The following is a 25497-nucleotide window of genomic DNA, read 5'->3' on the forward strand; positions in this document are numbered from 1 at the left end:
TTTGAAAATTAACAAATTTACAGAAAAAGCATAAAGAAAAACAACTTTAAAATATTTTTTATTCCAAAAAAAAATTTAAACAAAAAAGTGTTATTTAACTTTAAAAAAAAATCTAACAAAATGATGATGAACGCTTTCATTGACCCCACCACCACCAGTCAACATCATTTGGCTAATTATGGCATACGCATGTCGCCCAATAATCTCAATCAACAAACAGATTTAGTGCAACAACAACAACAGCAGCAGCAATTGCATCAACAGCAACAACAACAACAGCAAACGGCCCAGGAAGAGGCACAACAACAACAACAGCAATTGGATAGCAGTGGTTTAATGTCCTCCGCCATGTCATCGGGCATTTCCTCCGATATGTCTTCTCCCTCCTCGGCCTATCAAAATAGTGGTTATGCCCCTTTTAACACCCAACTAGGAACATATTCTTCTCGAGATTTTCTTTTGGGACGCCGTACAGAACAGGATTATATGTCGGCCTCCACAGCAGCTGCTCAAAGTGTTGGTCAAACTGCTGCTGATTCTATGCTATTTCCCACCTTTCCTGCAACACATGCCAATCACCCGGATCTAACCAGTTCGTTTGGCAATCATCCTTTTCACTCACATCATCATGCCGCCGCTGCCCATCATCATCATTCGCATCAAATGCGTATGGGCATGACGGATTACGCTACACATCCCTATGCCCATGCGCAACATCATACCAACTTTCCGTCGGTACATGCTGCCCATCATGCTCAACACATGGGCATGCATCCCGCCGGCGCAGGAGCCTTTTTGCGTTATATGCGCCATCAGCCCGCCACTGCAGCCTCGGCCATTAAACAGGAAATGCAATGTCTTTGGATAGATCCCGATCAACCCGGCGGTCCTAATAATCGCAAAACTTGCAATAAAATCTTTCACTCTATGCATGAAATTGTCACTCACTTAACGGTGGAACATGTGGGTGGACCCGAGTGCACTACTCATATCTGCTACTGGATCGGTTGTTCACGCAATGGCCGCCCTTTTAAGGCCAAATATAAGTTGGTTAATCATATACGTGTTCATACCGGCGAGAAACCATTTGCCTGCCCTCATCCCGGATGTGGCAAGGTATTTGCCCGCAGTGAAAATTTAAAAATACACAAGAGAACTCATACAGGTAAGTCTTCGTTAGATTCTATAAAACGGAAGATCATAAAAGTTTTATTTAAGGATTTTCCCCTATAAAATATTGCTTAGGTATTAAAGTTATTAAGCCGTAGGCGTTTGCACTGACTTTAACAGGATTTTCCTGACTAGAAAAAGAAAAACACCTTGTGTTGTGCACAAAACAGGTAGTTTTTAAAATCTGTGATTTAATCTTATAAATCTTATCGAAAAAGTCAAAAGTTTTAAATTAAAACCAGCAGATTTTACAGTTTATTTTATAAAATTTGAAAAGAGTTAAGATTGTGGCTTAAATTCGTGTTAAAACAAGTCAAAATTTTTAAGTAAAAACATCAAAGGCTTAAAATTTAAGCCATGTTTCAAAGACCGGATTTCAAATCTTATAAATCTGTTAAAATCAAGTCAAATTTTTTTAAGTGAAAACAACAAGATTTTTGAGAGAAAGAGTTTTAAATTCCGTTAGAATAAATAAAAAGTTTAAAGTAAAAGCAATAGTTTAAGTTTAGTCCTAAATCTTATAAATCTGATCATTCCCTTAAAAGCTTTAAACATCTATTTTAAGCTTAATTTATAGCAATAATAGCTTTGCGTAAACAATCGTTATAAAATCAATCAATCGTTATAAGCCGCTCTCCCTTTCTATAGCTCTCCCTTAAACAAGCGTTCATTTCTTTTTCAGAAAGTTTGTTTTCTTAACTCCCTAAAAGCTTTTTTTTAAATATTTTTTAAATTCTTTAGGTTTTAAGCTTTAAAAAGCAGTTTTTAGCTTAATTTCATATAAATTCTTGTATTGAGTTAACAATCGTTATAAAACTTGCAAGATTTCTCCCTTTCTATAGCACTCCCTTAAAAAAACGTTCATTTCTTTCTCAGAAAGTTTGTTTTCTTAACTCCCTAAAAGCTTTTTTAGATATTTCTTAAATTCTTTAGGTTTTAAAGCTTTAAAAAGCCATTTTTAGCTTAATTTTTATTAATTGTTGTAATGAGTAATCAATCGTTAAAAAAACTTGCAAGCTTGCTGGCATTAAAGCTTTATAATGTTAATTTCACATTAATTTGTGGGAATAAAAGCTTTTTATAAACAGACATTTTAAAACTTTCTAGCTCTCTCCCTCTCAATTGCTTTCCCGCTTAAAAACATTCACTTCTGTTCTGGAAAAGCTTGTTTTTTAAACAGCTTAAAAGCTTTTTAGGATATTTCTCAAATTCTTTATGTATTAAAGCTTTAAAAAGCCATGTTAAGCTTTTTCACATAAATTGCTGTTTAATTAAACAACTGCTAGAAAACTTGCTAGATATCTCCCGCTCTTTTGCTTTCCCATGTAAAAACGGTAATTTGTGTTTTGGTAAGCTTGTTTTCTAAACTCCTTAAAAGCTTTTTAAAATATTTCTTAAATTTTTTATGTATTGAAGTTTTACAACCGCTAGAAAACTTGCTAGTTCTCTCCCGCTCTTTTGCTTTCCCGTTTGAAAGTAGTTATTTATGATTTGAAAAGCTTGTTTTCTAATTTCATTAAAAGTTTAGTTTAGTTATTACTATAAATTTTCAAAGTTTAAAGCTGTTATAAAGCTTTCTTGAACTCTTTTGCTTATAATCAAGAGATTTCTTAAAAAAAGTTGAAGTTTTCAACTGTGTTTTGATGTGAAGCGTTAACTAAAGTTTAACTGTTTGTTTTTAAGCTCAGCTTTAAAGAGTTAACTCTTCTAAAGTAATTTATGTTAAAAAATCATTAAAATTCTTGCTCTCTTTTGCTTACAAATAGTAATATCTTTAGAAAAGTTTTAGTTTTAATGTTTGTTTAAAAAAAGTAACATTAACTAAAGTTTAACTGTTTGTAATTAAGCTTTTAACTAAAGAGAGAAATTGTTCATATTCTATGCCTCATTTTTAGCATTAAAGCAGTGAGAATTCTTTTGAAAAGTTTAACTAAAGCTTAATAGATTGTTTTAAAGCTTTTAAGTATATTGCTGTAAATTTTAGATTTCTTTTGGAAAGTTTAACAAATTCTTTTGGTGTTCTTCCAAAACTTCATTTTCTTCTAATTAAAAGAACTATTTTTTTTTAACAATTGTGCGGCTTTAGAAAAAAGAGATTTTTTTGTTCTTAAAAATACATGTAATCAAGTATGTTAAAAAAATCTTAAAAAAAAAATTGGCTTTATCATTGGAAAGTAATTAAAATGTTATCAAATACCTTTTTTCTTTAAAGGCGGCTTAAATCATACATATAGGAATTACCAAACATATTTAACCAAAAAAGTAATTTTTAAGACATGATGATGGATTAATTTTCAGAAAAAACAAAGAAAACTATGTTTTAAACAAATCCCAACACAATATTTAGCTCAATATTGATTAAGCAGCATTACTAAGCAAAAAATTATATAAAAAAATAATCTTTTTTTTAATAATATTCTTAAGAAAACGATTTTTTTCGATTTAGAATTGTTTAGAAACAACTTAATTAAAACTTAATTAAAAAATTAATTAAGTTTCAAAACAAAAATTAGCAGCTAAAAAATAATTCAAGTGTTTTGATCACACTACTTCCCAATGAAATGTTTGAACAATTTAAATCATAATTCAATTATTTTTCAAGTATTTGTTTGATTTTTGCAGTGGTTTTTAAGGGTTTTTTTAATTTAATTTATGGCTTTTTTCATATAAATAAAACATTTTTGGAATTGTACTCTCTTTATATTTAAAGAATTTCCTTAGACTTTTGTTTGACACTTATACATGCTGTTTTGACACGTGTCTAAACTTCCTTTAATTGTTAATATAAAAATATTACATACATATACATAACACTTATACACTTTTGTATTAAACAGATAGTCTCCACTTTATAGCCCCAAGTAATCTAGAGAGTAGACATTTAAAACACAAACATTGTTCATTGCCGTGCAGTAACTCATTTGTTGTAGTTTTCTGATTGTCTCTACGTAATCTATGGAGTGACGATTGACTTTTTTGTAGGACACTTACATGTTAAAATAAGTTAGTCACTTGAACAGTTAGGGGCTATGGGTGAAATATAATGTTTAAAGGTAACAATTGTTTGGAGTTTGTTGGTCGTAGATCTACAGATTCAGGGTCCTTATTGGATTCTATAGCATTGTAGACATGTCCGTCTATCCGCCCATCTGTCGGTCTTTCTGTTGAATGCACGCTAGCATACGAACGAATAGCGTTAGTAGTCTAAAATTTCCCCCCGATATTCTCCATAGGTTAAGGTTTGTTGGGTATTTGTAATGAAGAATATCGGTTGATGTTTTCAATTAGCTTGCGCGTCCGTCTGTCTGCCTGTTTTAAAGCTCTATAACATCCAAACGAGAAGTGGTAGGAGGCGGAAAACTTCCAGAAATATTGTCTATAGTTTAAGGTTTGTTTGGTTCCATGTTTTCTTTTAGTTCCCATACTTGTGTCATGCCGGAATACAGTTTAAACAGTTATAAACATGTTGTTTAGACAGAAATTGTAATGAAATGTTGCTCTAATAGGTATTATATACTCGGAAACTATACTATAAAGTATGGCGGACTGAGAGCCATAACTGATCGTAGCTGCCCATGCTAGATCCACTTCAAAAAATCATTTTAACGATTTTAAAAGACTTAATAATACTAGTTTAGCAAAACAAGTTTTATAGCAACACAAATCGTTGAGTCAAATATCATGAAAATTGCTCTATAATGGGTCAAAGCCCTCATATAAGGTCCTCATACAGAAAATGACTTCGAATAGAAGTTTTATAAGAACCAATACTGAGTCCACATCAAAAAAGCGCACTATATAACCTAACTATAACAAGGATCAAAGCCCTCATATAAGGTCCCCATTTAGAAAATGACTGTAAGTCACATAACGGATTGAAAAAAATATAATCGAAAACAAGTTGTAGAGCAACCACAATCTATCTAACAAATTCTATAAGAATCGTTCTATAATTGACCCTAAATCCCCTTCAATAACTCCTTTTACTCCAAAAAATCTTAAATTTTGAACTTAAATTTCTCTCTCTCTAAACTTAATTTTTCCAGCAATTTGTTTAAGAATTTATAGCTTCAGAAATTTAACTGTCATTTGCAGTTGTTTTTACAAACATATACTTGTTGTTTTTGTAGTAATTTTTTGCCTTGGCTTTTATGTCTACGTACGTAGTACGAGGCAACAAAAAATAATTCCTTTTCATTCACATATCCATATGATGATGACGCCATATTTGTTTTTGTAAAAGGCTTTTTGTATAAAACAACAAAACACCAAACACAACATACTCGGCCCAGCAACAACAGTTTGGCTGTAGTGTAACTCTATTACAGCTGTAGTTGTTGCTGTTGTTGTTATTATTCCTGTTTTTCACAGACTCCTTGCTTTCAGGCGCTCCGACTATAAAACGAACAAAAAGTACAAACACACTTACATATAACACTGTAAACCAAAAAATAACGGTAAATATACTCGAGAGTAAATTGCAGGGCAAACACAACAACAACAACAATAAACAAGGTGTTGTTGTTGATAAAACAATTATTTTTCACTCATACTTTTACAGTTATAGCAAAAAACCCTTTAACAAGGTTGTTTTTACAATAAAAGCATGTTACATACATATGCATTTAAAAGCTTTTATTTTAAGAGGGAGGAGAGGAGAAAGTTACCAAAACTCCCCTTTTTTCAAAACAAAAGTTTAAACAACAAAAAAGTTGTTAAATTTATCACAACAACCAAAAAAAAAAAATAAACAAAAGGAACAGGAGTCTGCATTTAATAATACAACAAAGACTTTGCAGTTAAACAAAAAGTTCAATGGTCAATGGGCCAACAACTACATACAACAACAAAAAACCAAAAGCTACCACAATTTTAACTTGTTGTTGTTCATTTTTTATAATTTATTTTACTATAAATTGGCAAGTTTTTTATTTTATCTCTTTTTAAAGTATTTTTTTTTATGTTTAATTATAATTTTTCTGACTTTTTGTTTTACCTTGTTTTTTTTAACAACCACAATTTTTGGTTTTATTATTACCTTATGATTTTTTGTTGTTGTTTAAAGCAATTATTGGTTTTTATTTGCCGTTAAAAAAAAGTAGGCGTTATTGTTAATTTATAATTATGCAAATTGTTTTAAAACAAACTTGGTTTGTAATGGCATATGTATGGAAATATTTTATTATAAACAGGATTTTAAATGGATTTTAAATTGCTATTATTATGATTGTTGTTTTGTTAAACAAAGGTCCTTGTATAAAGGAGTTTTGTTATTTAATTATTAAAGTTTTTATTTGTCGTTAATAAATTTTAAATAATAATATTTTTAATGTGCTGTTAATAAAGAAAAAGGTCAAGTTTTTAAAGGTTTATTTTTTTGTAAAAAATATTATTTTAAATAACACAGGCCAACGAAGAAAATACTATGTAGTTCGAAATTAGTTCTAGTTTTGTTCTAAATTAGTTCTAGTTCAGTTCTAGTTCAGTTAAGTTCTAGTTCAGTTCTAGTTCAGTTAAGTTCTAGTTGAGTTCTAGTTTAGTTCTAGTTCAGTTCTTGTTCAGTTCTAGTTCAGTTCTAGTTCAGTTCTAGTTCAGTTCTAGTTCTAGTTCAGTTCTAGTTCAGTTCTAGTTCAGTTCTAGTTCAGTTCTAGTTCAGTTCTTGTTCAGTTCTAGTTCAGTTCTAGTTCAGTTCTAGTTCAGTTCTAGTTCAGTTCTAGATCAGTTCTAGTTAAGTTCTAGTTCAATTCTAGTTCAGTTCTAGTTCAGTTCTAGTTCAATTCTAGTTCAGTTCTAGTTCAGTTCTAGTTCAGTTCTAGTTCAGTTCTAGTTCAGTTCTAGTTCAGTTCTAGTTCAGTTCTAGTTCAGTTCTAGTTCAGTTCTAGTTCAGTTCTAGTTCTGTTCTAGTTCTGTTCTAGTTCTGTTCTAGTTCAGTTCTAGTTCAGTTCAGTTCAAGTTTAGTTCTAGTTCAGTTCTAGTTTAGTTCTAGTTCCGTTCTAGTTCCGTTCTAGTTCTGTTCTATTTCATTTCTAGTTTTGTTCTAGTTCTGTTCTAGTTTTGTTCTAGTTCTGTTCTAGTTCTGTTCTAGTTCTGTTCTATTTCTGTTCTAGTTCTGTTCTAGTTCTGTTCTAGTTCTGTTCTAGTTCTGTTCTAGTTCTGTTCTAGTTCTGTTCTAGTTCTGTTCTAGTTCTGTTCTAGTTCTGTTCTGTTCTAGTTCTGTTCTAGTTCTGTTCTAGTTCTGTTCTAGTTCTGTTCTAGTTCTGTTCTAGTTCTGTTCTAGTTCTGTTCTAGTTCTGTTCTAGTTCTGTTCTAGTTCTGTTCTAGTTCTGTTCTAGTTTTGTTCTAGTTCTGTTCTAGTTCTGTTCTAGTTTTGTTCTAGTTCTGTTCTAGTTCCGTTCTAGTTCATTTCTTGTTCTGTTCTAGTTCTGTTCTAGATCAGTTATAATTCAGTTCTGGTTCACTTCTAGTTCTGTTCTAGTTTTGTTCTAGTTCTTGGTTTTTTCTAGTTCTGTTCTAGTTTTGTTCTAGTTCTGTTCTAGTTCTGTTCTAGTTCTGTTCTAGTTCTGTTCTAGTACTGTTCTAGTTTTGTTCAAGTTCTGTTCTAGTTCATTTCTTGTTCTGTTCTAGATCGGTTATAATTCAGTTCTGGTTCACTTCTAGTTCTGTTCTAGTTTTGTTCTAGTTCTGTTCTAGTTCTGTTCTAGTTCTGTTCTAGTTCTGTTCTAGTTCTGTTCTAATTCTGTTCTAGTTCTGTTCTAGTTCTAGTTCTGTTCTAGTTCTGTTCTAGTTCTGTTCTAGTTCTGTTCTAGTTCTGTTCTAGTTGTGTTCTAGTTCTGTTCTACTTCTGTACTAGTTCATTTCTAGTTCTGTTCTAGTTTTGTTCTAGTTCTGTCCTAGTGTTGTTGTAGTTCTGTTCTAGTTCAGTTCTAGTTTAGTTTCAATTCAGTTCTAGTTCAGTTGTAGATCAGTTCTAGTTCAATTTTAGTTCAGTTGTAGATCAGTTTTAGTTCATTTCTAATTCACTTTTAGTTCAGATCTATTTTAATTGTTTTTCATTTTATTTTAGCAGTTTTTATTAATCTAAATTCATAGAAAATTTTAATCCTTTCCTTTCTTCCAGAAAAAAACCCTTTTCTCTACAGTACAGTAACGCCTACTTTTTTCACTCACTTTTGTTTAAATTTAAATTTTAAAAACAGTTGCATATAAAATATTTTTGGGTATAATAAATAAGCTGCACTTATTTATTATACCCAAACAAATTTATTATACTTTTTTTTCTTTCTACTAATCGGCTCAAACCACGCAACATTGGGCTTCAACAGTTAATAAAAAAAAAACTAGACAACATGTAGTTATAAACACTATAGAAAATGTCATCCTTTAAAAAAGGAATCCTCCCTTAAGACATACTATTTCAATTAGAAAAATGGCTACAAAACAACCCTTTCCACCATCAACAGCGTCATTATTATTATCACTTTTTTTCGAATACCTTGAAATTATAATGAGTTTGTTAAAAATTATATAAAAAAAATTTTAAATGTTCACTATTATGACATTTGTAAACAAACAAGGTTTGTTAGTTACGCTTTATTATTGACAAAAGAAGTGAATTTGTTTTAGTTCGAGGGGTAAATAAATCCACCCTTAACATCAAAAAACTCTTGGTTTTCAACAGGGTGTTTCGTATAATATTATATTTTTTATTTTATTTTAATATTTGCCTAATAATTTATTAAGTTTATTTTAGATTTTTTTTTTTTAAATTTGGTGGGTTTAAGAAAATTTTGTTATAATTTTTAATTCTATGGAAAAGAATCCTTAAATTTTCTTTACTTCTAGCATAACTGCGTAACTAATTCGTGTTACTTTTTACACACAAAGCAGAAAAGGTTAAATGATTCTTAAAATTTTAAAACAATAAAACAAACCTGTCTTTTGTTTTAAAATTTCATGCCCAATACAATTCTCAGAAGGATATAATGAGTTTTCAAACAAAAACAAATACAACAAGTTGATATATAAAAAAAAAACAAAATGAATTTGCAAATCAAATACTGACAACAGGAAGATGAGCTAAAAACAACAAACAAATGACACAACAAAATAAAGTCATCAATCAAAATGACAATAAATATTTAAAATAACAAAAAAAAAAAAACAAAATTTAAATATAAAACAAATTCTTAAATTTCTCTCTTTTCTCTTTAATATTAAAAATTTCCCTCATTTTTTTTTTCTATATAAATTTTGTTAAGTTCTCCACTTAAGTGGCTTGTTTCCCCTCTTGCAAAGTTGAAACATAATTAGTTGTTTGCTTTGTTAACTTCACGTTGAGTGCAATTTTTTTTTTTGTGTTTTTTGCTAAACTTCATTTTAATGACTCTGCTGTAAAGTGTATTAGAACTCTAGAGGAAAAAACTGGGAAAAAGTTTATTAAATGTTATAGCTTTTTTATGGTCTTGTTGTTTTTTTCATAAAATTACATTTTAATAGCGTAGAAAACTATAAAAAAGGAGTATCAAACTAACAAACCGGTGTTTAGGTGTAATCAAGGTTAAATTTGTGTTGAAAGTTGTGACAGTTTTTATACTACAAAAAGCAACAAGTGGATAGAAATTTATGAAAATTATTTAGAAATTTTTAGAAAGGACAAGTTTTTCTAGTAATAAAACTAGAACTGAACTAAAACTGAACTAGAACTGAACTAGAACTGAACTGGAACTGAACTAGAACTAAACTAGAACTGAACTAGAACTGAACTAGAACTGAACTAGAACTGTACTAAAACTGAACTAGAACTGAACTAGAACTGAACTAGAACTGAACTAGAACTGAACTAGAACTGAACTAGAACTGAACTAGAACTGAACTAGAACTGAACTAGAACAGAACTAGAACAGAACTAGAACTGAACTAGAACTGAACTAGAACTGAACTAGAACTGAACTAGAACTGAACTAGAACTAGAACTGAACTAGAAACTGAACTAGAACTGAACTAGAACTGAACTAGAACTGAACTAGAACTGAACTAGAACTGAACTAGAACTGAACTAGAACTGAACTAGAACTGAACTAGAACTGAACTAGAACTGAACTAGAACTGAACTAGAACTGAACTAGAACTGAACTAGAACTGAACTAGAACTGAACTAGAACTGAACTAGAACTGAACTAGAACTGAACTAGAACTGAACTAGAACTGAACTAGAACTGAACTAGAACTGAACTAGAACTGAACTAGAACTGAACTAGAACTGAACTAGAACTGAACTAGAACTGAACTAGAACTGAACTAGAACTGAACTAGAACTGAACTAGAACTGAACTAGAACTGAACTAGAACTGAACTAGAACTGAACTAGAACTGAACTAGAACTGAACTAGAACTGAACTAGAACTGAACTAGAACTGAACTAGAACTGAACTAGAACTGAACTAGAACTGAACTAGAACTGAACTAGAACTGAACTAGAGTTGAACTAGAACTGAACTAGAACTGAACTATAACTGAACTACAACTGAACTACAACTTAACTACAACTGAACTAAAACTGAACTAGAACTGTATTACAACTGAACTACAACCAAAGTATAACAAGTAGTCCGACTCTCACATATAGGAAATTACTCTCTCACAACAAATTTAAAATTGTAATTTTTTATAAAACTCTGTGTATTTAGAATGCACCAATACAAATACATTTTTGTTACTAACACATATTTAGAGTTAGGTACTTTTTCACTAACACATGCTTAGAGTTAGGTACTGCTGTCAAAGAGTCGGACTACTTGTTATACTTTGACTACAACTGAACTACAACTGAATTACAACTTAACTACAACTGAACTAAAACTGAAAACAACTGAACTTCAACTGAATTACAGCTAAATTTCAACTTTTAATTTAATTTCTATCAATTTTGAAAATAATAATTTTGTGACAAAAGTTTTTATTAAAGAATTTTGAAAGAATTTGAATCCTTTAAAATATTTCCCTAAACACAAGAAATTGTTGTTTTCTGTTAAATATTTCTCTTGAAAAAAATACCTTGAACTGTCATAATTTGAAAATTAATTTTATCAAATTCTAAAAGTAACGCCCTTTGGCTACCTTTTTTTATGGTTTGCCACAAAAAAACATATTTCAAATTCTTGCAAGAATATTTTTTATAGTGAAACAAAACAAAATTTCTTTAAGAAAAAATATTTAAACATATTTTTTTTTGTGGCCACAAACTGAAAGGTATCATAAGCACACACCAAAAGAAATCAAAGCAAACGCAAAAAAACCTAAAAAAATAAAACAGATCAGCTACAGACAAACCATAAAATTAAACTGTCAACTTGTATAAATTCAAAAGAAGTTTAACATTTTAAAAATATATACAAATATCATGCTACATAAGCCAAGAAATCCCTGACTAATCTTCGAAAGAAAAAAAATTATAATAATTTTTTTTAGTGCAGCTACAGATGTTAACAAAAATTTTTAGTTTTTTTTTTGAAAAAATCTTGCTAAAATGTTAATTTTAAAATCTTTGTGACATGTTAACATAATTTTAAAGTTATTTTTTTTCTTGTGTGAAAGAAACACACACACACACGAGAGCTTTTAATATATTTGGCAATAATGACAAAATTTTTATTTAAAAAAAAAAAAAAAAAATTCTTACATTAACGCTTCAACGCCTTTGAGATTATTTTAACCTAAATAGTTTTACAGCCTTAAAAATAAACTCAATTAATAAAATAAACATTATAATGTAGTAGTTTTTTCTTGTTTACATTGTCTATATAGTTTAAAGCAATGTTATCAAATTTGACAGTTGTGACATTTAGAAAATTCCTAAATAGCAGACAGTTTTCCTAAAATAGCTGTTTCTTTTAATATTGAAAGTGTTTTTGTTTTGACAGTTTGTTTTAGGGGGAGAACAAAATCTCATATTACATTTAAATCTTGGAAATTGTTAAGGAATAAAGGGTTTAAACTAGGTTTAAGTTTTGTTTAAACTAAAAAAACGGTAGCAGTTTTTATTAATTAGGGGAAATTTTGCTTAAAACAAACTTTTAATAAATTTATATTTTTTTGAGCTTTAAAGGTTTTTTAGGCCAAACACTTTAAAAACTTTAATTGTAAGTTTATCTGCAGCTTAATTGAAGTTTAAGGTGGGTTTAGAAGAAATATAAATTTTAGCTTCAAATAAAACTTTTCAAAGTTTTAAGTACAATTTTTGAGATTTTTAAAGCTTTTTACTTCCAAAAGCTTTTGAAACTTGTATTTTAAGTTAATGTTAGGATTAATTAAACTTTAAGAAAGCTGAGGCATTAAAAATATAAAAAATATTTGTGATTTCTAAAAGCTTAATCTGCTTAAAATGAAACTTTGCTTAAAAGGAGAACAGTTTAAGCTTAGTTTAAGTTTTCAGTATATAAATTCCATAAATTTTAACAAGTTTAAGCTTTTAAACTCCCAGAATAACAAGAACTCTTCAAAAATAATATAGAATTGTTGTTCTCTAAATCTTTGATTTAGCTTAAGCTTTTAAAGCAGTTCTCTTTAGACAGTGATAAATGAGCTTTCTCTCTTGCTTTGTGTGCTTAAACTTTGCAATTTCATGTCTTTCTGCCTTTGTTGAAGCTTTAGAGAGTGATACATCAGCTTTTGAACTTCCTCTTTATTCAAGTGTAAACATATGCTTTATCAAATCCTTCTTTCTTTGCTTTAGCTAAAAAGCTTTTAAAGCAGTTCTCTTTAGACAGTGATAAATGAGTTTTCTCTCTTGCTTTCTGTCTTCCTTTGTATGCTTTTTGCCTTTGTAGAAGCTTTAGAGAGTAATAAATGAGCTTTTTAACTTCCTTTTTACTCTTTATTCAACAGTAAGCTTATGCTTTATTAAATCTTTTTCGTTTGCTTTAACTAAAGCTTTCTAACTTCCTTTTTTTACTCATTATTCAAGTGTAAGCTTAAGCTTTATAAAATCTTTCATTCTTTACTTTTGCTAAAGCTTTAGAGAGTAATAAAGGAACTTTCTGTCCTGCTTTGTTTGCTTTTAATCCATGTTCTGTTTTATACATTATTAAATCCTTCTCTCTTGGCTTTATCTTAAGCTTTTAAAGCATAACTCGTTAGAGTGTGCTAAAAGAGCTTTTTGACTTGATTTATTTGCTTTTTAACAAGTGTGCGAGCTTATTTACGCTTAAAAGCATGAAAGCTTTTTATGTATCTCTATTTAAAAGCATAGAGTAAGTTAGTTTTCAACACTACTCAATTGCTTAGTTGTTGCTTTGGTTCTTTAAGTTTAAAAAATTATAAAAGTTTTGTGGTTTTCAAGCTTAAAAAACTTTAAATAAAACTTAAACTAAACATAGAAGAGCTTAAGCTCATTTAAAGTTTAGAACTTGAATTTCAAAGCTTTACTAAAAAGAGAGTCCTTTAGCTTCTAAAAACAGCAACTGGAATATGTGTCTAAGGTTTCATTTAAATATCCGTGGAACTACTTTATAACAGCTTTATAAAAAGAAACTTTATTTTATTACACATTGAAAACTTTAACTGTTATTTAGTGATAATGCAGTGCTAGATAAAGCAGTGTTAAATAAAATTTTGCTTTAACCTTCAGTTATACGATATTATTTTTAAACCTATAAATATTATTAACAAATAAACATTAATAACTACTGTTCGTAAAAATAACAATAAAATGACATCATTATTAAACAAAAGTCAAGAGACCCCACCTTAAAATTCTTATCAAAACATCAAGTAAAAGAAATCTTGTTAAAATTGACAAGTTATAAACAAAAATCAAGATAAATTGTTTAAGATAAAAAAGAGTTAATTTCTGAAAAATAAACATAAACAACTGTTCAACTATCTTGATGACATTTTAATATGTTAAAGAAGTGAAATCCTGAAGTAAGAAAAACTCCTTAAAACAGCTTAAGATTTTGAAAAAGAAAAAAATTCATTCATGTTTTTCTTTTCTTATATAAAAAGCAGATCCTGTAAGTACCTTACATTTTGCTAAAAAAAATCTCTTACTTATCTTTAATATCATCTGCTCTATTTACAATTTTAAAAGATCTTTTAACTAACAGGACCGCGTCGGTATTTTGTTAGTAGTAAGTATGTGTATCATTTGATAACAATATACTTACCTGCTTTGAGGGTTTCTTTTCCTCTTTTTTTTTGGGAATCTTCTTAAATCTTTATTGTTTGTTTGCGTGTTTGTGTTGAGCTGGCTAATCTTTATGTTTTTTTGTTTATTTTCTTCTTTATTTTTGACATTCAATGCATATTTTGTTACCTTTTTCCTTTTATAATTTTACACACTTCATTTGCCGTAAGTAATGTATCTCGTTGACAATGAGGCTTAAAAACACTTCATAGACTTATTGTCTCGTTGTATGCTTTCATCTTCAGTGTTCTCCTTTTACTTATCTTGGTTTTTAGTGTTTTGTTATAATACTTTTGCCTTTGACTGTTGTCGTTATTTTGCTAAAGAAGTAGAAAGAGAGAGAGAGAGGAGTTAGAATTGCTGCCGGTCGCAATTGTTAATGATGATACTCTACTTTAAATGTCATCTTAAATAACACTAATAAGTAGCAACATATTCCGAAAATAAAGATGTCTTTTGTAAAAAGTTGCCAAACAACAGGAAACGGGAGTGTTAAATTTGGTTTAACTAGAGTTTTTAAGAACTATTGAAAGAAAAACTAATCTAAAAGATAGAAAACTAGTTATTTTCTTGTAATTATCATTAATTTTCAAGAAATAATGTTCTACTTCAAAGGGAAAGCTTTACAAATTTCAGTTGTAATGTTAGATGTTAAGGTGAGAGCTTTTGCTTGCTGTAACGTTATATTTATATTTTGCTTGCTGTTTCGTTATATTTAAAGAGATAGAGAGAGAGAGACAGAGAAAGTTTTGAAAATGTTTGCTTTGAAAGAGAGAGAAAGCTTTAAACATATTTGATGTAGCATTATGTTTCAAAGTGAGAGAAAAAGCTTTTCAAATATCTGCAATAGTTGCTGGCTCCTTAAAGAAAAGTAAACTTGAGCTTTTAAGTAAAAAAACTTGAGCTTTTAAGTAAAAAACTTGAGCTTTTAAGTAAAAACATTATACTTTTTTATTATTAACCCAGAGCGAGCTTTTGCCATATTAGCTTATCTTTGTTATTTGTTGAAAATGTAAACATCGTTGAGAGAGAGCTTTTAGCAAAAGTTTTTTTGTTGTAAATGTTTGTTGTTGTTGTAAATGTGAATAAATAGCCATTGTGAGACATAAAAGCTGTCATATTTGTTAATTTAAAGCTTTTGAATTAAACTTTTTAGATTTTTTAGACATTTAGCTTTCCAGCAAATCAAAAATGTAATAAAAGCTTAATTTTTTATCCAGTTTTAGTATAACAACTGATAAAGCTTTAAGAAAATTTAAAATTTTAGAATGAGAGTTAATTTTCCTTCTCTCTTTCAACTTTAGCTTATTGCTAAAGAGTGATACATAAGCTTTCTGCTTTGCTTTTGTGGCTTTTTAAACATGTGTAAGTTTGTATAGGTTTGTAAGCAAGAAAGCTTTTTGCCTTTCGCGGTTTAAAAGCTTAGAATGTGCTATTTTTGTCTACTACTCAATTACTGGGTTGTTGTTTATCTTTAACAAGGTCTGATAATGCTAATGTAAGCTTTAGTTAAAGGCAGCTAACGACAGAGAGTTATACAAAGGCTCTTTGACTAGTTTTGAGTGCTAATAGTTCTCTCTTTTTGATGTTCTTTAGGTTGTTAAAGTAGTTATTATTAAAGAGTGATAAAAAAAAGCTTTCTGCTTTGCTTTTTTTATACATGTGAGAGCTTGTGAATGTTCAAAAGCAAGAGAGCGTTTTACTTTTCACAGCTTTTAAGTTTAAAGTGTGTTATTTTTGTTTGTTACTCAACAAGAGAGCTTTTTTGCGTCTCACTGTTTTAAAGCTAATCATTATTGTTTGTAACTCAATTGCTGTGGTGTTGTTTGCTTCAAAAATACTTTTTAGTGGCTATAATAGCTATTATTATGATCTAAGTATATGAAACCAACCCAAAGAAAACTATGATAGAAGCAAGCAAAGAAAACAAGTTAAAACTTGTTTAACCTAAATTGAAATGGGAAACTGAACCAACTAAATAATAAGACTTTGAAAACATTTTAGATAAAAAAAACGTATCTTTAAACATTGCAATATTTTACTAATTACCTTTTAAAAAGAAAAAAAAAAACTATCCCTTATTTTTTGCCCTAACTATCAACACTCTATTAAACTGTTTTTAAATTATTCATGTGTAAAATTTGATATCTTTGTTTTTATTTTTCAATATTTTTTTTTGTTTCCTTTTCAATAAACACCCTAGTTCTAATATTTCGCCCAAAAATTGCATAAGGGAAGTTTGAAATGAAACCCTTCGCACCAGAAATGAAAAATCATAAAACCACAAAATATTTTAGCTGGAAAATATAAGGCTGGTAGCACATAAATACTCTAAACACCACAGCAAACAAAGAAACTGACCCCAATTGTCAATTATTTACGTATCACTTGACAGAAGGACTTTTTTTTGCTACAAAATAGAGAGATAGGCAGGCAGATAGATAGATAGACGGACGGACTTTGTAACATCCTATAAATCTTTAGCATAATCATAATATTTTAACGGTTTTTTTTTGGTTAAATGAAAAGGGAAAACTATCCCTTATTGAATGTAAACAAAAATTTTGCATACTTAAGTAATAAATTACTAGATTTAGTAGGTAAAGGCCGGGAATTTATAAAATATAGAACTAAATTTTTATAAACATTTTCGGCAACTTTTTCCAAAAACTAGAGAAGGTTTTGTTTACCTTTTTGTGAAACTGTAAAAATGTAAACAAACTAAACCAAGCTGCCATATTTTCCTTTAAAATTTCACCCTTCAAAACAAATATGGCCATTTTTGCTCTCTCTTACTAAAGGTTAGCCTCTTCCGGCTTAAAAAAAGGAAACATCTCAAATCTTTTTTTTGTCACTTAAATTGTCATTAATATAAAAAAAGAACTGCAACTATAATAATGCCATCACCCAGCTACTGTTGTCTGTCTGTACATCCGTCCGTCCGTCAGTCTGTCTGTCCGCCTGTCTGTCTATCTTTTTAAAGCCATTGTTGCCAAAAAAAAAAAAAACAATAAAATTGTCATAAAGTATAAATACAAAAAAAAAGAATATTTCAAATGCCAAAACTGACAAATAAATATAAATATTTTATATTCAATTGTTCTTTTCTCTTTTCTCCATTATAAGCACCAAAAAACGGGGAGGTTTTAAAAAAAACCCCTGTATTAATTTCAAAAAATTTCATATCTCTTTTGTATTGGTAAATACATATGTGTGTATCAGTGTGTTGACACTTGAATTTAGGATTTAGTTGAAAAAAAAAGGGAAATAAATTAATAATGATTTATGATGGTGTTGATATTTAAGGATATATGTACATATATAAATAATTTCTTTAATGAAACGTTTCTCATTTCAATAATCGTTTAAAACGTAAAATTTGAAAACAATTAATTATTAAAATGAAAGTTTTTTTTAAACTGGCTTTTTTTATAATAACAATTTAATATGATTCATTTGTTAATATTTTTTTTATATTTTTGCATTTAGTCTGGTCTTTGTTTCTTTTATAATTAATGATGTTAAATAAAGGAATTGAGTTTTATGAAGTATTAAATTAAAAGCTTTTGATTAGTTTTTAAGGTAGAAAGAGAAATAAATGAATAATTTGTAAATCCAATTAGTTAATTTTAAAAATATTACTTTAAAAAAAGTTTAAAAACTTATGAAAAAAGCTTTAAAATTTTGTATATTTGCTCAAAATCATGTGCTGTTGTGTTATTTTAATTGTTTTATTCCTTCCTCTTCTCCATATCATTTGCTTAATCGTTTAAAGATTCATAAATAAGCTTTCTAATTGTTTTTTACCTGTGTGAGTTGAAGTAAGTGTTAAAGCTTTTAATTTATCTCTCCTATAAAGCTTCATTGTTTGCGTTGTTTGGTTGATTTGCTTTTCTTTTATTTGCTTGTTTACAATTGAGCTTTTCCCTTTATCTCTGCTTCTCGTTTAAAGAGTGTTAAATAAGCTTTTTAATTGTTTTTTTCAGGTGTGAGTTTAAGTTTGTGTTAAAGCTAGAAAGCTTTTTGTGTATCTCTATTTTAAAGCTTGAATTGTTTTATTTTTGAAGACTGCTGTGTTGTTGTTTGGTTAAAAATCTGACTTTTAGCTTGTGCTTTTCTCTTTCTCTTTGCTTCTGCTTAATCGCTTAAATAAGCTCTCCAATTGTTAGAGTGATGTGAGAGCTTAAGTAGGTATTAAAGCAAGAAAGCCTTTTCTCTATCTCTGTTTTAAAGCTTAAAGTGTGTTATTTGTGATTACTACTCAGTTGCTATATTGTTGTTTGACTGATCATGAATTTTTAAGTTGTTTTTCTTAATAACCGTTCATTTTATATGTTTCCTCTTCGTCTGTCTCTCACTCTCTTAACTTTTAATTAAACTCAAAAGAGAGTTATTTGTGCTTAAAGAGACTTAGAGAGTCTTAGATTTCTGCTTAAAGAGACTTTGTATTGATTTAAACTCTTACTCTCTCTCACTTTATTTGCTTTCTGTTTAGCTTTTAAAGCGGTCATAGTCAGAAAGCTATTAATTAGTTCTGTAATTAATTTTGTTAGCTTTTTATACATAACAGAGCTTTTGCACATATAAGAGAAAGAAAGCTTTTGGCTTATCACTGTTATAAAGCTTAGTACTCTATAGCGTAATAAGCTTTTAAAACATTAATTGATAAAGAGTGCTTAATAAGCTTTTTAAATGATTTTATATATATATATATATATATATATATATATATATATATATATATATATATATATATATATATATATATATATATATATATATATATATATATATATATATATATATATATATATATATGTGAGCTTACGTTTATATGAAAGCCAGAAAGCTTTTGCGTTTCTCTTTGTTTAAAACTTAGAGAGTGTTATTTTTCTTTACTACTCATTTGCTTAGTGGTTGTTTGTTGGAGTAAGTTACAATTAAGATATTCAAGCTTAAATTAAAGCTTTTTGAGGGGTTTCTTTTATAAAAACTGCGGGAAAACTTAAATTTTTAAAGAAATATAATGAAAATATATTAAGAGGTTTTGTTTTAAGTTATTTTTGTTGGAATTTTCTTAAAACATTTACATTTAATCTATTTTTGTTAAATTTGTTATATTTGTTATTTTCTTAACAAAAACTCTTAATGACTGCTGCCATTTTATCTAATATCTAAGACATTTATGTTTTCCTAACATATTTCCTTTTTTATATTATTTTTATTTAACAAATAAAACCAAATAAACTGCCTTACAAAATATATACATTTTCTGGCTAAAAGCTTAAGGGGAAAAAGAAAATTCTGGAAAAAAATCCCTCTTTGATGATATATTTTAACTAAAAATGAAATTGTCTGCATTTGTTTTTGACAGGCTTAAATATGTATTTTCTTTTATTACATATACACACACATACAAAAACTTATGTTTTTTTTGGGAACAAATAACAAAAACAGCCTTTAAGGCCTCACACCAGCCTCTTAGTAAAGAACCCCCAACTTGCCAACTTGTAATTTGGCTGATTTTTCCCTTATGCCACCCATATAAAACCACCCTTTTTAGTTCAATTTATATCTCTCTTTCTCTTTTTTTGGTTTTTTTGAAATAACGCTTTTTAGTGTTTTGTTGTTAAAACTTTAATATGTTTATTATGCAAAATATTATAAAATATTTTCATATTTTGTTTTTTTTTTTTTTTTAACAAAAAAAATCCTTTAAAAACCATTTTACAGGATTTTTGTGTTAAATATAATGCGAATATTATGTAAAAGTGTTGGAGAAAAAAAGAGCATAATGCGTAATATTATAAGCCTAACATTTTTGGGGGGTTTTTGCGTTGTTGTTAGGGCGTTTAAATAAGTTATAAGGAAATGTTTTAAAAAAAGGGGAGGGAGAGCTTTCAATGGGTGTGTTAATATATAAAGCTTTGGCGTTTTTTTATAGAGCATTTATTCAAAACAATTTAAATGATTTGTTTAAGTCTTTTAAAATGTTTTGATTATATTTTCTGGCTTTTTTTTACACTATTACTTTAGCTATAAAATAAAATTTTAAATCAAGAATGTTAAGAGAGAGGGAGGAAGGGAGAGAGATTGTTAGAAAAAATGGCTGTTATTGACAGTTTTTTAAATGGAAGAAAAATGTTAGGATTTAAGGGAAATAAGAAGTTATTTCAAGGAATTTTTTTATAAAAAAAGTTTTCCAAATGTTAAAGTGTTTGTTAAAGAAATTTTATATAATTTTCTTTAAAATTTTTATTTTAATTTGTTTTTAATTTATAGTTTTTTTTCTGTTGTTTCGCTTTTTTTAAATAATTTGTAAATATATCATTTTAAAGTGTTTGTTTTTGTATTTCAAACAATGACATGTCAAATGTCATTTCAAGTTAAACTCATAAATTATTTGTATTTCTTTCTTTCATACCCATTCTTTACAAAATTTTCAAAAAAAACTCCATTGTCTGGCTTTTTTGTCAGTCAGACAGACAGACAGTTGTGTGTAGATAACTTGACTTTAAGTTAAATGGCGTTAAAAATTAATTTGCCAAGGGCTGTTGTAAAATAAATTGTAATTAATTATGTATAAGACAACAACAAAAAAAACTTCTCAAAATGTTAAACTAGAGAGTAAAAACATTTTTTTTTTTTCAAAATAATTAAATTCAATAAATGTTAATTTTAATTTTATTTTATTAAAATTTTTCTTTTACTGTTTTTTTAAGGCTTATTTGGCGCTTTTTTCTTTATTACTTTACTTTTTTGTTGTTTAAATAATGTCATTATATAAAATACACCAACAAATACTTAATAATCCGCTTTAAAACTGTTAAAATGTCATAAAAAACATATATACAAATAAACTACAATAAGTGTGAACAAAGCATACACATACAATACGTGTAAACAAAGCAAAAGAGAGAAAAAAATCATGAAATTTTAATCCCCAAGTGTTGAAAAAATACTATTAAGCTGTTATTAAAGCTTTTTTTTATTTATTAAATCAATAAATATATAAACAAATAAACAAAAATCTATAACATTTTATAAACTTTAAAGAAAAATTTTAATTTGAAACAAAATTTTTTCAATTTTCTTAAAATTTTCATAAAAATTTTTATTAAAATCCCTTTTCATTCCCACATAACTATTAAATTTATAGTTTTCTGATTAATAATATTCCTAGAATTTTGTCGCTTACTTTTTAACAAGATTTTAGGAAAAATTCTTGCTTTTTTCATAACAAAATTTCCAACACCTTTTTTTTCTACTATTATTACACTAAATTATTAGTTTTAGACAATTTTTAAGCCATAAATTATAAACTAGTTTTATTTCTATGTGTATAGATACTAAAATAATCCTTAAAACCTTTGACCTTTTTACAGGTGTTATAACACATTTTATACGCTGCTCTCTTTTCTCTCTGGGCTTAAACAAAAGATTCTGTCTATTGTTTTTAATAAGATCTCTTTGACTTTTATATAATTTATGACCTTTTTATAGTTTTTTATAGTTCATTCTTTGTTTTAATTTAACAATGCAATCGTAAACATTTCAAATTTTTAGTTTATTGTTTAATCATTTAAATGGTGTATAAATACTCTCCTTTTTTTCTTATTATTGTCTAAAAAAATAACTAGTTTTTTTAGTTAATAGAAAGAAAAAACATAAATATTGTCATTTAATGGATTAAAAACAATTTAAGAAAAGCCTTTTATAACAATTTAGTCCATTTCCATTTATATTAATAATTTTCTTAAAATTCTTCTCAGTGTATTCAATTTACTATTGATTACTTTTTTATTGTTTTCTGTATTCACTTTTTGTTCTCACTCTCTGTCGTTTTCATTTCCATTTTCGTTAAAAGTACAAAATTAACTCTTTTACACTTACGTACTCGTGAAAGAAAGAGTACAGGAGAGCTTATTGCATAAAGATGCTAAAGTGTCTGTTTCTAACATCTTCTTGCTCTAAATTGCTTGCTTAAGTAAAGCTTCTCTCATTTACGTTGCTGTCTGATACAAAACTCTTTTCTCTCTTGAAACGTACTCGTGTAAGAAAGAGTACAGCAAAGCTCATTGCATTTCGCTGCTAACTTCTTCTTTCTCTAACTGCTTGTTTAAGTAAAGCTTTTAAAAGCTTAGAGTCGCTCTCATTTCTCTTGCTGACTGAAACTAACTCCTTCTCTCTCTCTAACTGCTTGCTTGAGTAAAGCTTTCCTCTTTGTTGGCTTAAGTAAAGCTTTTTCAAGTTTAAGCTCGCTTTCATTACCATTAACATTGCTGTACAAGAGAACTCATTGCATTTCTCTGCTAAAGTGTCTGTTTTTAACTTCTTGTTTCTCTAAATTGCTTGCTTAAGTAAAGCTTTTATAAGCTTAGAGTCGCTCTCATATCTCTTGCAGACAAATTCGAACGTTTTCTCTCTCTAACTGCAGGCTTGAGTACAGCTTTCCTCTTTGTTTAGCTTTTTGTATATAAAACCTGATTCTAACTCTTTCTACCTCTAGCAGTTTGCTTAGGTAAAGCTTTTTCAAGCTTAGTCCCATTCTCAAGTTACTATTGCTGTTTTTGCCTACAGAATCGGGTTTTAAGTCCTCTCTCTACTTGTTTGCTTGAGTAAAGCTTTTATAACTTATAAACGCTGTCATTTCTATTGACTCCTTATTAATGCTGTTTATATTTTTGCTTATAACTCTTTCTCTCTCACTATCAGTGTGGTTGTATAAGGCTATTTTAAAGCCATTTTATAAAGTCTACTTCTTATTCTCTCTATCTTGTCTCCATTAACTCATTTTGCATACTCTTATTGCAAACTCTAACTCTTTCTCTCTCTTTGTCAGTGTGCTTGAGTAAAGCTTTCTCAAAATGGTGCTCTCATTTATATTCTATAAAGTTTTATTCAAACTCCTTCTTATTCCCTCTCTCTTTACTTCATTTCCCTTAACTCTTTTTTGCTTGAAGGGTCAGTTTCAAACTCTAAATCATTCTCTATCTTTATCAGTTGCTAAAGCTTTTTTTAAAGCTTTTCCAAGTATAAAGTTGGAGTTCAATACCTTCTTATTCCCTTTTTCATTTCCTCATTTCCATTGATTCTTTTTTGCATATGGAGTAACTTTCAAACTCTTTCTTTAAAGCTTTAACTTAAGCTTTTTTTAACACTTTTAACTTTTCATTTAAAATTTTGTATAAAAAAATAGATTTTTACCATAAAACTGTTTCATTAAAGACTTTTTAAGGTATTTTTTTCCTTAGAAACTTTTTAAACTTCATTTTTTACCTGTTAGTATATGACAAAAGAGGCGCCATTGTGTTTTTGGCATCATTAATCATGTTTTCACTTGAATTTGCCTTAAATTTGAACAAAACAGTAATAAAAACTAAAGCAAATTTATTTAAGAAAAGACCAAAGCAATTATTTACTTAAAAATTTAACAAATTTTAAAAACAAAATTTATAAATTTTTTATTTAAAATGATATTTTTTCAAAACTAATTTATCTAATTTTGTTATCTTTGTTTTTTTTAGGTGAGAAACCTTTCAAATGTGAACATGAAGGCTGTGATCGTCGTTTTGCCAATTCGTCAGATCGTAAGAAACATTCGCATGTTCATACCTCGGATAAACCTTATAATTGTCGTATTAATGGCTGTGATAAATCCTATACTCATCCCTCATCATTGCGTAAACATATGAAGGTAAGTTGTTTAAAGTATTTTAAAAATTAGAAAAAATTTTCAAAAAAGCCGACGGCTTTATATAAAAAAAATGTCGTTATAATATTATTAATTTTGATACTATTTTCTATTTTCTTTTTGTCTGCTTTAGGTTCATGGCAATCTTGATGAAAAATCACCTTCTCATGGTTACGACAGCGAGGGCGAAGAGTCCTCTTCATCGAGTATTGTTACCGGTGGTGCTCAAACTCCACCCTCAGCCCGTTTAACCAGTGATAACTCTTCGGCCAATGGCAGTTTGAATAAATCCTCTCCCCATTCGATTAAGTCCGAACCGACGGCTAACTCTAGCATGCATAGTGTACATTTGGGAGCCTCTTCCAGTGGCAGCAGTAGTACGGCCAGTAGTGGTCATCATACCCAACAGCATAATGTCACCAGCCATCATAATCAACAGCAACAACAACAGCAGCAGCAACAGCAACAATCCTTAAGCTCTGGTTTGCACAATCATCATCAACATCATCAGCATCAGCATACCACACATCAACAGAATTCCGCCAAATCGCCTGCTTTACAATTAATGGCCTCCTCCGCCTATTTGCCACCACCCTTGGGACCTCCACCTTCACTAACAGCTGCTGGCTCTCATCATCATACGCATCATCATCATCAGGGTATGACAGCAGCAGCCGCCGCTGCCGCTTCTTCAGCCAGTGCTACAAATCCAGCTTCTATGTTGGTAACTGGACATCATCATCCCAATCATCATTTGTTGTATCATCCTGCCGCCCAACATCATGCTCCCACAGATTGGTATCATACCGCCGCCCCTGCCGCTGGGGCAGATGCCATGAATCCTTTAAATCATTTTGGTCATCATCATCACCATCATCATTTAATGCATCCCGGAGCTGCTACAGCTTATTAAATATAGCTTAGGCCAATTTATTGTTGAATTACTATTAATCATTTTTTTTTCTAGGAAAATTAAAATTTTCAAAAAAAGCTCTAGATTTATAAAAAAAATTCATATTAACTATTGTGTGCTTAAATGTTATCACATTTCTCTTTAGATTTATAACACTCTCTCTCTCTCTCTCTCTACTATCCCCTTAGTGTCTCAGAGATACTTTCTTTCATTTGACCACTCCCCCATTCTCTTCTGCCCCCTTTCACTTACTCCACTGCTTTGTTTTTCCATAACAAAAGTACCGTTTCCTATTAAGTTTAATTGTAAATTAAAGCCAAATATTTCCTTAAAAAAATATTATTAAAAAAAATCCTTGAAAAAAAATCTCAAAAAAAAATATAAAAAATTAATTATTAATTAAATTCATAAATTATGAGCAAAAACCTTAATTAAATACCTGAAAATAAAATTTAAAAAATAATTCATAATTTTTAAAATTAAATTTTTTTCTTTGTATATATACCCCTTAAAATATAAATCCCCAAAACTCCTTAT

At 28.8% G+C, this 25497-nt stretch overlaps 1 protein-coding gene across 1 annotated transcript; it reads left to right on the forward strand.

Moving 5' to 3' along the window:
* LOC119609690 (pair-rule protein odd-paired) lies at positions 1 to 25497 on the forward strand. Its single transcript, XM_037964563.1, has 3 exons — positions 1 to 1165; positions 23881 to 24050; positions 24181 to 25497. Exons 1-3 carry the CDS (start codon positions 121 to 123, stop codon positions 24958 to 24960), a joined length of 1995 nt encoding a protein of 664 aa, XP_037820491.1. The 5' UTR covers positions 1 to 120; the 3' UTR covers positions 24961 to 25497.

The sequence above is a fragment of the Lucilia sericata genome, unplaced genomic scaffold (assembly GCF_015586225.1).
Source record: "Lucilia sericata isolate MDLA Ls3-8-SP2 unplaced genomic scaffold, ASM1558622v1 Contig001038F_arrow, whole genome shotgun sequence".
NCBI lineage: Eukaryota > Metazoa > Arthropoda > Insecta > Diptera > Calliphoridae > Lucilia > Lucilia sericata.